The sequence below is a fragment of the Pipistrellus kuhlii genome, unplaced genomic scaffold, assembly GCF_014108245.1.
Source record: "Pipistrellus kuhlii isolate mPipKuh1 unplaced genomic scaffold, mPipKuh1.p scaffold_m20_p_2, whole genome shotgun sequence".
Classification (NCBI taxonomy): domain Eukaryota; kingdom Metazoa; phylum Chordata; class Mammalia; order Chiroptera; family Vespertilionidae; genus Pipistrellus; species Pipistrellus kuhlii.
Window position 1 is genome coordinate 758,456 of NW_023425515.1, and position 14,966 is coordinate 773,421.

The window sequence follows — 14,966 nt, forward strand, 5'->3', positions numbered from 1 at the left end:
TGGGTTGATGCTCAAACACTAATACTTTAAAAATTTTTTGTCCAATAGATGCCATAGTTATCTATATAATACTCAAGTTATCCTATATAATAAAGAGCTAATATGCTCATTAGACCAGAAGGCAGAACAACCCTCCAGAATGACCTTCCAGAATGATCTGTGGGTGGAGCCTCGAGGCAGCTGGGGCTGCAAAGGCCAAGCCCCTTGCACGAATTTGTGCATGGGGCCCCTAGTTATATATAATACTCAGAAAAAGATCACAACTGAGGCTCATATACTAGGTGTACCAGTTAATAATGTGGATTTTTGTAATCAAAACATAGAATTTCAAGAGAAACATCAAAAGTGCTTTATTCAAAGTAATGTCCATCATTAGCTACACATTTCCCTCATCGTTAGCTACACATTTCCCTCAATTTATAGATACCGTCCCAATAGAGCTTTTCTTGTTTTGAGGCAAACCATTTAGAGACCCAATTTTCCACTTCTTTGTACGTTTTGAAGTGCTGCTCAGAAAGTGCGTATGCCCCCAATCCGAAAAAGTGGTAATCTGAAAGAGCAAGGTCTGGTGAATACAGAGGGTGGGTTAATACTTCCCAGGCAAGGTCTTTCAATGTGTCTTTAATTGGTTTTGAAGTGTGTGATGGTACATTATCATGAAGCAAAATTACTTTGCCATGTGTTCTGGCACATTCTGGTCATTTCACGAACAAAGCATGGTTCGAATTGTTTATTTATTGTTGGTAGCGATCAGTATTAACGGTTTCACCTGGTTTTAGAAGCTCATAATACCGCGTTTCCCTAAAAATAAGACATCCTCCAAAAATAAGACCTAGCGCATGGAAAGATAAGACATCCCCTGAAAATAAGACCTAGCGCAACTTTGGGAGAAAAAATTAATATAAGACACTGTCTTATTTTTGGGGTAACAGGGTACATACACCGTCCTGATCCCACCAATGCAGAGCATTGTCTTCTTTCTGAAGCAATTTGGCCTTGCAGTCGATGTTGATGGTTGACCTGGATTAATCCATGATTTTGTGTATTTGGGATTCTGAAAAATAAATCCACTTTTCATCTCCAGTCACAATTCAACGCAAAAAAGGACTTTCTTTTGTGCCGTTGAAGCAACATTTTACTGAAGACATTTCGGTTTTCCATTTGTCTTTCATTCAGTTGATGTGGCACCCATTTTCCTTCCTTTAAAATCTTTTCCGTTGCTTGTAAACGATCGGAAATTGTTTGCTAAACAACGTTGAATCTTTCTGCAAGTTGTTTTTGAGTTTGACATGCATCTTCATCCAACAATGCTTGCAATTGTTGATCTTCAAACTTTTTCTGTTGACCTGGACGTTTTTTGTCTTTCGCATAGAAATCATCACTTTAAAGCATTTAAAGCAGCGTTCACAGTATCTTGAGATGGAGGATGTTTACCATAAGCTCCCAAAGTATACGATAACTTTTTCTTCAAAATAAAGTAATGAATTAAAACTTCCCACAAATGCTCTTTTTTTTGGCATGAAATTTGACATTTTTAAGTTTAAACATATCTAAGATGTTAACACCTTCAGCAAATTTGACATATGAAGTTTTGAAGCTTGCTGTCAGTACAACAAAATAGCATACATAACAAATCGCATCTATATCAACATATGTGTAACTCCATCTATTGGAGAAAATCCGCATTATTAACTGGTACACCTTGTATTCTCACTGGTAAGAGAAATAAGAGCTAAGATTATAATTTTCATATCCCTGATGAATCTGTTATTATGTATAATGAAACTGCTTTATATTTATTTTTTTACTTTGTAGAATACTTTTCTCTAAAGCATTTGAATATTTTTATAGTACAGCTATAGGAATCTTAAAACAAGGAATATTTGGCTCTTCAGTAGATGATAAGAATTGGCCACCTCTAGTGAGGACAAATTTTGTACAATTGATCTAAATGCTAGAGAAGATCAAGCTTGAACATGGAGACAGGTCTTCTGATAGGTTTAGCAGGCACTGGCCTATATTAAGGTGGGTCTCTCTGTTCTGAAGGCCTTTAGTTCTTGTCTAGATTTTATGGTAGAAATAGAGGGCCAGTATCATGTACTGGGCACCCATGTTGGCTCACTTTTGACTCTTAGTCTCTGTTCTCTCTTCTTCTGAAGGTAGCTATTATCCCTATTTTAGAAATTAGCAAACTAAGACTTTGAGAGGTTAAGTGGTATTTCTGTAGTCTAGTAAGTAGTGGAACCTAGATGAGAAGTTGGGTCTCTTAAATCTTAAAGCCCAGGTTTTCATTCTGTAATCTCAGTCTGACCCTTAGCATTACTTTACTTTATTTGGTGACTTACCCAAATCCTTTCTTGAATCTTACATTTTAAGTACTATTTTTGCCATTGGAATGAATGTTTGTCTAGAGGGGTAACTACATTTTTGTTGTAATAAAATTATTATTTAACACCTTAAAAAATCTTTTTATAGAACAGCTTAAAATACAGAAAATGAAGCCTTGTAAACTTTTAATGTAAATTTTGGTTATTACAGCATTTTTATTATTTTATTAAATTTATATAAGAATAGTCTTTCAAATAAAGTCTAATTTTAACATTTCATTCAGGAGAGTCAAATGTTGAATTAAGACACTTAAACTTTTCATTTATTATTAATTTAGAAAGCGGTTTTACAGGATTTTCTCATTTTTATTGAAATTGTGTTAGGTATACTACAGGAGTTCAGATATATTTGTTGAATTGACTTGAGTGTTTATGAAGCCCATTTGGAATATATTATGATGGAGCATTTGTTGTAATTATAGTTAGAACTGATATAATAATAAATAAGTATTTTCTTAATGCTAGAAATGTAACTGATTAAATTCATAGCATTAATGAATCTAATGTTATTAGTTTTTTTTAAATATACTATTTGATACATGTAAAAGATTACAACAAATATGTTATTTATAAGTACAATATAATGAACTTTATAGATTCACTAACCTAAGAATTAGAACATTAACAGTACCATTTTAAAAAAATAAATGTCCTCTCTCTCCTAAAAAATAAAAAATAGACAAGTACCACATAACTAAAGTTGTAACAGAAAACTGCAATATACTTGAAGAATTTGAAAGACAAACTTGTTTGGAGTGTATACAGGTAAGAAAAAATATTTACTTGCAAGTATATTTCAAGATTTTCTTGTTACACCTTTTATTAACACTCAGAAAGTTCAGTAGAACTGCTACATAATACTATAAAAATCAACATGTTTGAGGGAAATTTTAATAAATTTTGACTGGAATACTTATTTTTTTTGGAAGAGAAAAATAGCATCTTGATGAGAATTTTCTAGTGTTACAGGTTTTTAAAAGAGTTAATAAAATATTAAAATTTGATTTTTTTAATTAAAAAAGTTTTAATTAGTTGAGTAAATACGATTTTCTTTGTTAACAGCATTATTGAGATGTAATTACATGCCATACAGAATTACTCATAAGAAAGATTTTAATGAAATTTTTAAAAAAGGACTTAGAAGCATATTTAATGTTCTAGTTAATTATCTAAAGTCATTGATGTGATCCAGTTTATTTCAGTGAATTTATTTTGAAGATTTGAGTGTTTAAAGTAAGTTTTAGTCATATCTGGACCATCTTTGATAACCTTTTAATGTCATTCTTCCTGACTTTGTTGCCTCTTTTCTGGCAATTAATATAATCAGCATTGCCTATATGTGTTAATGAATTACATATTGTTTTGTAAGCACCCAGGTTTATTGAACAATATCACATTTTCTAGCCTAAAATTAAAGTTCTACCTGGCATGTTTTTCCCTGTCACGCAGCAGGCTTACTGAGTACTTGTAAACATGGGCCCTCAAGCACTGTACAAGGGAATTGGTGGTTAGCAGTCACCTGTGATGTAATGGTTTTGTTCACTTTTTAGTTTCCTTTAACAGAGTTAGCGCTAAGTCCTTAGAGACAGGTTTCTTTACATACACGTACCAAAATATTAAATGTTGCATCATCATTTTCTACATAAGTGACCCCCCCGGGTTATTTTTGATAGCAAAGATAGAAACATAGGTTCATTTTTCCTAGGTAAGGGATTCTTAATTGTCGTGCAATTAACTGATGGGTTTTCTTTCACCTTGGTTTTTCAGCAAGGAGAACTAATGAAAATGAAAGGAAATGAAGAGTTTTCCAAAGAAAGATTTGATCTAGCTATTCTCTATTACAGCAGAGCCATTGAATACAGGTAAGAACTAAACAGACCAGTGAAATCCTTTTTATGTGGCAGATCAACTTAGAATGTAGTCAGGAAGTAAAAGAGGAGGAGCTGGACACTGTCTTCAGCTTGCTATGCAGAATGGAGTTTCTCATGCAGGCACTGGAAGCATTAGAGGTGGTCTGAGTGTATGTATTAATCGGAGAGTATAACTCAGGCAAGTCTTACAAACTGGTGAATTCCATTCTGCCCAGCTCTGTTTTCTTTGAAGTTGTCTAGACCAGTGGTTCTCAACCTCTGGTTCACGACACAGATATTTACATTACAATTCATAACAGCAAAATTAAATTATGAAGTAGCAACAAAAATAGTGTTATGGTTGGAGGAGCTGTATTAAAGGGTCATGGCATTAGAAAGGTTGAGAACCACTGGTCTAGACAGACTCATGTTCTTCCTTATTTTCATTTTGCCTTCAACTAATTTCTCTCAAATTATTAATCACAAAGGGTTACTTACTAGTTCTTAAGATGTCACTTATGAAGGATTTTTGCTTTCTAAGAGGGAACTTTGAAGGGATAATAGTTGGGATTGTTGGGAGTGCATGCGTTCTCTCCGCCTTGTCTTCCATTTGCTCAGCTGCTAGGATTTGGTAGCATTTTTGCAAGTGTGCCTCCCTTGGCATCGTAGCTGGTCCACCTGATATTGTAGCAGCGCTGGGAGGATGTGCTGCAGTCTCCACGGGGAACGAGTGGATCGAGGTAGCACGGCACACTGGGAGGCTGCTGCTCAGTCCCGAGAAGGTAGAGGAAAGGGAATGAGGCTTCACCACATGTGATCAGATAAGATACAGAGGGCAGAATCTGAAGGGAAGCTATTAAGCTACTGTTAATTTACAGACTTTTTTTTTGAGTTCTTTGTCAATGTGTTTAGTCCTGACTTAGATATGTAATTCTGTCCTGCACAGTTACAGCATACTTGTAGTTTTAGCTTGTTAATGTGTCCTGTAATCCTCACAACAGCTGTATGAGGTAGACCTACCTCATACAGGGAAGTTGAGGATGGTGTTACTCAGTTACTCAGGTAGGGAAATGAAGGAACCAGGATTTAGTCAGTTGGGACTTCAAATCCTATATTTTTTCTGCTCTGCCACAGACATAAAGTTTTTGAAAAAGTTTTCGTGCTTTAGGTTTTCTGTATGATTTTTGTTTCACATGTAATTTCCTTTACTGACTGTACATTATTTTTTTTTTTAAGTCCTGAAAACCACCATCTTTATGGTAATCGAGCTCTTTGTTTTATTCGCACGGGACAGTTCAGGTAAGTTGGTTAGTGTTGTTCCCTAACTATTATGCTATATGCCCATTTCTGTTTTGCAGGCATGCAAGAAAATTGTTCAGTAGTTCCTTGGCAGAAATAGTTAAATGATTAAAAGAGAGCTTTGTAAGCTATCTATATAACAACCACAGTAACAGCAGTAATTATTCTGATTGAGTGGGTGACATGTTATACATTATTTGAAGTATTGTACTTTACTTATGTTATTTAATTCTCACAATACTCTAAATAGGTAGGTAATGTTATTCTCCACATTTATATTTGAACAAACTCATACTATTAGTAAGTAGTAATGCCCAGATTTAAACACAGATCTTATCTGATGATATAAAAGTCTGTGTTTATAACACGTTAAATTACCTCCTTTTGCTCTATGAATTAATCTAGAAAGTTCTGGAGGAAGTTGTGCTTGTTTTCTCCATCCTGCTAATAACATGATTCAGTAAATGTCCTTCATAAGTGAAAAGGAAAATAAATTCAGTGGTTTAACTATGAGAGTGAAATACAATGAATTTTTAGTTCCTAATGTTGAACTTAGCTTTTATTTATTGAGAAAGATTGTTGACACTATGCTATGATTTTGTTGTTTCTCGGTTTATAAAACCAGGACATAAATTATCAGCATTACTATTGAGCAGGGTAAGCGGTTTCATTTAATTATGTCCTGCCTTACAGGAAGGGTTTAGGTGATCTTCAAGAATACCGTCACTCAGCCTGGCCAGCGTGCTCAGTGATTTGATTCCTGGTCAGGGTACATGTCCAGGTTATGGGCTTGATGCCCACTAGGGAGTGTGCAGAAGGCAGCCAATCAATGATTCTCTCATCATTGATGTTTCTGTATCTCCTTCCTTTTCCTTTCCTCTCTTAAATAAATAAAAAAATATTTTTAAAAATGAATACATTCATTCAGTAGTAGAATAACAAAAACAAAACATACTGAAGAACCAGGTTATAGAGCCTAGGATCCTCATAATAAAGTGGTATAGGCAGGAGGTCCTGCTTATTATTTGTGTCTGACCTTCCAACAGAAAGGTTAAAATAAGAACATTTGACAAGTGATGGAATTCTCTCTGTCTATGAAGAAAGAGGGCCCTGGTTGCTTAGGTGAAGCAGTGTTTTCCTGGAGTTTGTTGCTTACGGGGTGCTACGAGTTGAGCAATGGAATAGAGGAGAACTGCAGCAATATTCTGTTCATCGAAAAGTCTCCTGGAAAGTGCTGTCTGGGGTTTCACAGTTTCTGTTACTTTTTCTCAAGAAAGCAGAGTCAATGTCAGTTGTTTCTCAGTGAAAGCCCTTATGTTGGGATGTGGGAGGGTGGGGAGTGGGAAGAAGTATATTCCAAGTTTGTAGCTTTAAAAATAACATGTTTTTCTTTTGTCATAAACAGAAAACATTCTCATGGTAGAAAATTTGGAAAATACAAGAGTTTAAAAAGAAGAAAATAAAAATCACCAGTAACCCAACCACCTTGGAGAATATCGCTGTATTTTGTTATGCAGCTTTTAGATGTCTTAAGCTTTGGATAAGCCAAGGCTATCTAGACTAGAGGAATGGATGGGCTTGACACAGTCTTCCATCACTACCACTGTCCTCAACTGTTCAGACAAGGAATGAGCTGCAAATGTCTTTAGGTTATTGCCTCTGGCTATGTCCAGAATTGCAGATATCTTATGCTGTTTGAAGGTGAATCTAAATGTTTTCAACGCGAATAGGTTGGCAGTGTGGCTAGCCACCTGTGAAAATGGAGGTGGCCGATCTGAAACCTTGAATGGGTAGAAGGTCATTCCCTCTGCATGGGGGAGCACTGAGAGCTGAGAGGCAGACCAGGGGACTCTGCCCTCTTCATGAGTGCTGAGTGCTAGACACTCAGGGAGGATTCTCTGAGACTCCACTGCAAAGGAGATGATCGGAGTACAATTACAGAAGCCAGGTAGCCTGGTGAGGTCAAGGCCAAGAGCATGCTTGTGCATCTGACCCGTGCTCCTTCCTGATAATCTAGCTTGTGGTTCAGCACCATTGAGGTTTTCGCTGGAAGCAGGTCAGCCGCATTTTCTTAATCACCAAAATGCATCGGATGCCTCTTTAATGGCAGAATGCTCGTGCCACACTGGTCTTGGTGGTGGTCCTCACCTCGCACATTCTTGATGCGCCGGGCTCAGTAAAGTAGGCATGATGTTTTCTGATCAAGAAGTAGATGATATGGCTTCAGAAAAGAACATGTTGCCAGAAGTGCCGTTGACATAGGACACCTGTCCTGTAGCTAAGTTACCGAGGTTGAGATGTTTTGAAGCTCACATGTGTTGGGGTTGGTAGATCTGTTGTGGGAATTTGGCTGAGCAACTCCAGGGACAGGTGAGGGTGAAGCATCCCCCCTCGGGCACTGTTCTGAGCACTTTAAACCCGTTAACTCACAGCATGTGCATGCCTGTGAGAGGGTGCTGCTGTCTTTGCTGATGGGGGAGCTGGGGAGGTGGAACAGTGTCCTGGGACACTAGGGGATGTGATGAAGCCAGAGTGTGAATCCAGGCAGCCTGGACGTAGAGTCTAGTAGTCACCACAGAGAAGTGGTGACAGAACCAAAGGGCAGTGTGAAAGGTGAGGAAAATTAAATAAATGGTCCAAATAGTCAGTGAATGCGATCATCTTTACAGGACATGCAGGCTAAAAACTACGAGTCTTTTTTTCACACCCGTCAGATTGGCAAAAATGTAAAACGCTCATTATACCCAGTGTTTGAGAGGATGTGGAATGAAGGGAACTTGCATACCCGCTGGAGAAAGTGTAAATTGGTGCCACCGCGTTGGAGAGCAGTTTGGCAAGCTGAAGAACATGCGCCCTCCACGGCCCTCGCCAAACTCACAGACGTGTGCCCAAGAAGAGCTGTGCCAAGCGTCACTGTAGCATTGTTTGTCAATGTAAAGAATGGAAACGGCCTAAATGTCCATCAGTAGGGGAATGGATACATCAATTATGGTATATGGTATATTCATACAATGGAAATCTATGCAATTAGTAAAATGAATACAATGCTGAGTGAAAACGCAAGTTGCAGAAATGATTTTAATGGTCTCATACCGTTTATATTTTGTTTAAAAACATGCAAAATGATATGCATCTCCATAATTATTATGTGTTAAAATGTTTTTAAATGCATGTGGCTGTCTCATGGGAGGAAGGGAGGAAGCGAGGGAGGGAACAAGGTTGGCAATGGGAGGGAGGTACCCAGGACGTCCACTGTGACAGGCTTTTGCCGAGAGATCTGAAGCAAACACGGCAAAACGTTAAGATTTTGCTAACCTGGTAGGTGGTGTGCATTATGTTCATGTTATTTGCTTTTAATTGACTTGAAATACTTGCTGAAAAGCAATACAGTGTAATTAAAAATGTACATGTTCAGATGAATAAAACAACAGTGATCACTGAGCATTAAGGATGAAACAAGTGAAAAATAATCTTGAAAGGAGAGAAATATAAGGAAGACCAAGGGCAGGGAACCCGAGGTGAGGCAAGTGTGGGAAATGGGTCATTCTGAAAGGGTCCAAATGGCGGAGGCAGTGGTGGTGTCGCTGCCAGTGGCACCGTGTGTAAGTTACCGCCACGTGGGGGCCAGGCGCAGGAGATGGCACTGGGAATGTGGGGAACGGGCCTGGAGTGGGGACGGAGCGGTGAAGATGCCTGCTTCCTGTCACAGCTTGTCTCTGCCGAGTCCTGTAGCCAGAGGGAGGTGTGCTGTGTGTCCCAGGACCCCGGGCTTGGATGGCATGCCTTTTATTCTGGTCTGGAAGTTAACATTTCCAATACAGTTTGGTAGTTAAAGGGCGTTTTAGAATGATAGTTGTAACTGAAGTAATTCGAAATTTTCAGTTTAGTTTCTCATCATATAACATAAATCTATTAATTAGAACTCAGCTTGTGAAATAGTGGGCAGATAGAGTTTAAATGACTGTGCTCTCCCATCTGAATTTCTCTGAGGCCAGAGGTATAAATCAACTCAGTTGTACGTTCTGAGATTTTTTTCTTTTTTGGTAAGAGAACATTTATTTGGTAACTCCCAGAGATAGAAAAAGTATTTCCTAAAAGAAATGAGCTTAGAAAACAAGTTATAGTCCTGGTTGGTTTAGTCAGTGGATAGAGCATCGGCCTATAGATTGAAGGGTCCTGGGTTCAATTCTAGTCAAGGGCACATACTTTGGTTGTAGGCTTCTCCCCAGCCCTGGTTGGGGCCTGTGTAGGAGACAACTAATCATTGTGTCTCACATCGATGTTTCTCTCCCTCTCTCTTTCTCTCAAAATCAATAGAAAAATATCTTTTGGTGGGGATTTAAAAATATATATATGAAAAGTTATAGAGGTAAAGGAAGGGCCTTTGGAACTTGGGAGTGAGGAAGCTAAGAGGAAACTAATGGTTAAGTGCCTGATGGGGCGGAGGAGAGGAAAAGGCCAGGAAAGGGAGAACACCAGGGTCTGAGATATTTAAAAATCCTAGTGTGTGGGAGGAGTTTAGTGCGAGTGTAGGTTTGTTGACTTAATTCTCTTATCTGTGTGGTTTGTTTATTTTCACTTATTAGCTGCTGAATTTGCTTTTAAAGAAAACAGTTTTTTCAATTGGCCCTGATCACTGGCCAGGCCAAGGGACCCCACCCATGCACGAATTCATGCACTGGGCCTCTGGTAATGAATAGAAACCGCTAGAGGCCCGGTGCACAAGATTTGTGCTCTGGGGGAGGAGGGCTCCTCAACCAGGCCTGGGGCCAGGCCCCAGGGACCGGTCCAAGCTGCAGTCAGACATCCTCGCAGTCCAGGACCCCTCACTCGTTACCATCATCTTGCAGCGGAGGCCGGAGATGCTCCCGCCACTGCCACTACCTTCACCAGCAGTGAGCCCGGCTTCTGGCTGACAGTGCTCTCCCTGTGGGAGCGCACTGACCACCACGGGGCAGCTCCTGCATTGAGCATCTGCCTCCTGGTGGTGAGTGTCACAGCGGCCAGTCAGTCGATTTGCAAATTCTGCTTTTATTATATAGGATAATGTAGTAAACATTCAACACATATTATTGGGTTCAGTTTATAAGTAGATAAAAAATGAACCAAAACAGACATTATCCCTGTGTTCTAGACCAGCGGTTTGTTGCCAATTGGTAGAAGTCCAAAAGGTTGGCGACTGCTGGTCAGACAATGGGCCAGCAGTGTGAAGGCCTGTGGTGGAAGGGAGCATGTTGCTTTCATGGGGTTAGTGGTGCGCCCACTGAACTGAATACAGAGACGGAGGGGGGAGGTGGTCAGGCTAGACCAAGGCGGGTCTCGTAGGCTACGTTAAAGCTGCCAGTGCTTACGAGAAGGATTGAACTGAGAGGAGCTGCATGATTAGTACCTTAAAGTGGCCAGTCTGGCTGCAGTGGGCGAGTGTGTGGAGGGGATGCAGCGTGATGAGCAGGAGGCTGCTGAGGTGCTCCAGGCGGGAAGTGGTGGCCCAGAGAGGGGAATGTCAGTGGGAATGCAGAAGAGGGAGGATTTGAAATATTGTGGAGGTAAAAACAAGTTGCTTATAGTTTTGCGTTTGGAACTATTCTGAGGTTTCTGCTTCAGCAGCTTCATGGATTATAGGCCCACTCCCTGTCACGGGGGTCTCTGGAAGAGAGAAATTTGACTTCACTCTTGAACATACTGAGTTGAAGTGCCTTTGAAGGATCCATGTTGGAATGTACCAATCATGAGTTACGTGTGTCTGGAAAGGATGGATGGAGACAGGTGTTTGGGACAGTTAATCTCGGTGGACTTGTGGAGATGGGTGACATTGCTCATAGAAGGGGCTCTTACATAGACTGCACATTGGAATCTCTTGATTATTGAAGAAATAACCCCCTCCCCCAGGCTCTGCTTTAACCAGTTGGATGTTGGGCTTCTAGAAGCTCCCAGAGAGTACTGCTGTGTAGCCAAGATTGAGACCCACTCCTGGAGAGCATGAGCTGAGAGAGGAGAGGGGCTAGGGCTGATCCTGGGGGCACACAGTAGAGACCAGTTAGGGGAGGAGGAACCTGCCAGGAGACTGCTCTGCTGCCAGAGAGGTGGCAGGGAAACGGTGTGGCATCAAGGAGGTAAGTGTGGCCAGCAGGGCCTGTTGCTGCTTGGAATTTGGATTTAGCAATGTGGGCGTAGTTTAGTTCCCAAAGGGGGGGGGGGGAGGTGTTAGTTGGAAGCTTGGAGAGAAGCTGGGTTAGAGCAGATTGAAAAATGAGAGTGAGGGAATGGAGACAGCATAGGCAGCTGTTGGAGGTATTTGAGGAGAGGCAGTGAGGAGCAGATAAGGTGTGCTATTGTATTGGGATGTTTTGGCTACAAATAACAAAACTCTGATTTAACTGGTTTAAATGGTGAAAAAAAAATTACCTTATTCAGAGTTCCAGAAGAAGGAGTTTCAACAGTGTTACCAAAGACCTAGGCTTTTCCCAGCCCACTGTGTGACCTGGACCTCCGGCTGCCACCGCAGGATGTGAGAAGCTACTGTAATTCAGACATCAAACCGGATAGTACAGTCTCCAGCAGAAGGATGACTTTGTTGTAATCTTCAAAAATAAAAATAAAAAATACATACTGAAAAGTGTACGGTTCATTAGTGTGTAGGTTGAATTTGCAGAAATCAAACAACCGTAACTAGATCACCACCCCAATATCCCAGAAGCCCCCTTGCTCCTAGTCACCACCCATCTCCCCCGCAAGATAACTGCTATGCTGACTTCCAGCACCATTGGTTATTTTTGCCTGTTATTGTGCAATATAAAAAAAATCATAGTATGTATACAGTATGTGCTCTTTCATGTTTGGCTTTCAGCATTGTTTTGAGATCCATATTGTTGCATGTAAACTTGTAAAGTGTTCATCTATTGCATGAATATACCGCATTTTATCCATTCTATTGTTGATGGGCATTTGAGTAGTTTCTAGTATTTGAGTGTTATAGGTGGTGTCATTGTGAACATGTGTACTCATTTCTGTTGAGTGTATAATTAGGGGCAGGGTATCCTTATATTTAGCTTTAGTACAAAATTTTCAATATGGTTGTGTGATTTTACACTCCAGCAGCATATGATAGTTTCAATTCCATGTCTTCACTAATAATTATTTTGTGTCATTTCATTTGGACATTCTGGTGGGTGTGTAATGATCTAGTGATGTGATCTTAATTTGATTAATGATATTTAAGTTAAGCATCTTTTCATTTGCTTATTGACTACTTGGATTTTCTCCATTATGAAATGCCTGTTTGGATTTTGAGTTGAAAGTCTTTATTAGTAGTTGGGTTTTTTTTGTTTTTTTTTAAATTTGGATATGAGTCATTGTCACATATTTGAATTACAGATATTTTCTCTCTGGCTTGCCTTTTTTACTCTTGATGTTTTCACAAACAGAAGTTACTAATTTTAATATAGTTAGCCAATTATTTCCTTTATGGTAAGCATTTTTGTGTTTTGTTTCTAATCTCTGCCAGCACAAATCACCAGAATGTTCTATTTCTTCTAAAATCACGACTTTAATTTTGGTATTTAGATTTATAATCCATCTGCAGGTGGTTTCTATATTTAGTGTGAGGTGGGGGTCATATGATGTGAATGTCCCATTGATATAATACTGTTTCTTAAGACTACCTTTTCTCCATGTCATGTGATGTTACCTTGGTTGTATAGATCAGGTGACTGTAGGTAAGGGTCTGTTTCTGATTGCTATATCCCATTCTGTTGATCAGCTCATCTATCTTTAGATAGTGTTTTCTTAAAAACAAAAGTATATAACCTTTTAGTGGATATTGTTATGTAGTAGTATGTTACCTAGTTTTGTTCTTGTAATCTCGTTTTCAGAGTGGTGATTCCCCTCAGGTCTCATTTCCGATGAGAAAGCAGGCTGGAGAGCGTTTAACTTTCTACAGCCCGCAGGGATTGGGCTTCCAGGCTCTGTCTGCTGTAGCTTAGCAGAGGTGTTGTGTGAAAGATCTGGGAGTTTATTTCTGGAGTCTTGCTAATACACAAAAATAGTGCAAAGAACTATACACGAGTAACACGTCGAGCATAGAGTGAGGTGAAGATAAGATGTGTGCAGGAAATGCCCTAGAAATGTAGTTATTCCTGAGGAGCTGTGACTGTGACTCTGGATGCCCTTTTCCCTTTCTTTTACTTTTCTGTATTTTCCAAATTTCCTATAATGGACATTTATGGATGCTTAAAAATTAAAAAAAACTTCTTTTAGCTAGGTTATATACGGAAAATTCAAAAAGTACAAATAGAAATGTAAGATGATATATATGCTATATTAAAATAAAAATGAATATTTCTTGTTTTTCTTCTTAGAAATGCACTTGGTGATGGCAAGAGAGCCATTATTCTGAAGAACAACTGGTCAAAGGTAGGCTTCTTTCATATTTTACCTTGGGCAAATAATGCCATACAACTTGGGAAAAAAATCTAATCACAGGATGTACATTTGTATGTAAAGATGTGGATAAAATAGGAACTTGCAGTTCCATAGTCAGAAAGGAGGCGATTGTTTTACAGAGTTAGAGAATGGGTTCAGTGAGGCTGCAGGTGTCTGAGGGCACAGGTCGCCTGTAGGCATCTTGAGGCCCTTGAAGGGACTAATCATTGAGCTGTCAACATTCCTCTGGATGTGTTACAGACCGATTGAAAAGTGAAACGTAAAGCTTAGAAGGAACTATAGAAGATGGTGTTTGTACATAAATTCTTAGAGAAAACATAAATTTGACTTTATCAAACTTAAAAACTCTTGTATGTCAAAACACACCATGAATGAAATCATAATCTGGAAGATCATTTGTCATATATATAATTTATATAATTAATAAGATTTATATCTAGAATATGCAAAGAGCTAAATTAAAAGCTTGGTAGAAATAGGCCAATAAACAAGCATTTCACAGAAGAATTCTGAATGGGAAATAGAAAAACACTAAGCCCTGTTTCCCAGTCATTAAAATAGTACAGAGACAGAAAAACGAAATCAAGAGCAGAATAGAGAGCCTCCAAACAGACGTACATGTACATGAGTTAATAAAACAATGTGATACTGTTTGGGTCCTTCAGATTGGCAAAAATTAATGAGACAATAGCCTTGAGTATTGGTGAGTGTCTATATCAACCGGAACCCTCGATAGATAAACCAGTGGGTTGAATTGGTTACAAGCACATTGGAGAGCATTATGATGTGCGTACACAGTCATTACTTGATTCCAAGTGTGAACCCAACAAACATTCTTGCTTATGGGTGTACAGTGAGATGTCCAAGGTTGGTCATTGCACCATGTTTTAATGGTGCAGAAGCACAAATATCTAAGTGTCCATTAATGAAGCAGTGATGATTGTGGTTTTTCACTTTGTTACTAGGATTTATCAGATCTGTCCCCGTC

General features: G+C 39.1%; 1 protein-coding gene across 1 annotated transcript in view; it reads left to right on the plus strand.

The window, feature by feature from the left end:
- Window positions 1-14,966, plus strand: part of TTC3 (tetratricopeptide repeat domain 3) — a 92,020-nt gene that overhangs the window by 16,995 nt on the left and 60,059 nt on the right. The window contains exons 9-12 of the mRNA XM_045585228.1: window positions 3,067-3,152; window positions 4,155-4,249; window positions 5,474-5,536; window positions 13,894-13,948. Coding sequence (XP_045441184.1) covers window positions 3,067-3,152; window positions 4,155-4,249; window positions 5,474-5,536; window positions 13,894-13,948 — 299 coding nt within the window. The remainder of the gene's footprint in view (window positions 1-3,066; window positions 3,153-4,154; window positions 4,250-5,473; window positions 5,537-13,893; window positions 13,949-14,966) is intronic.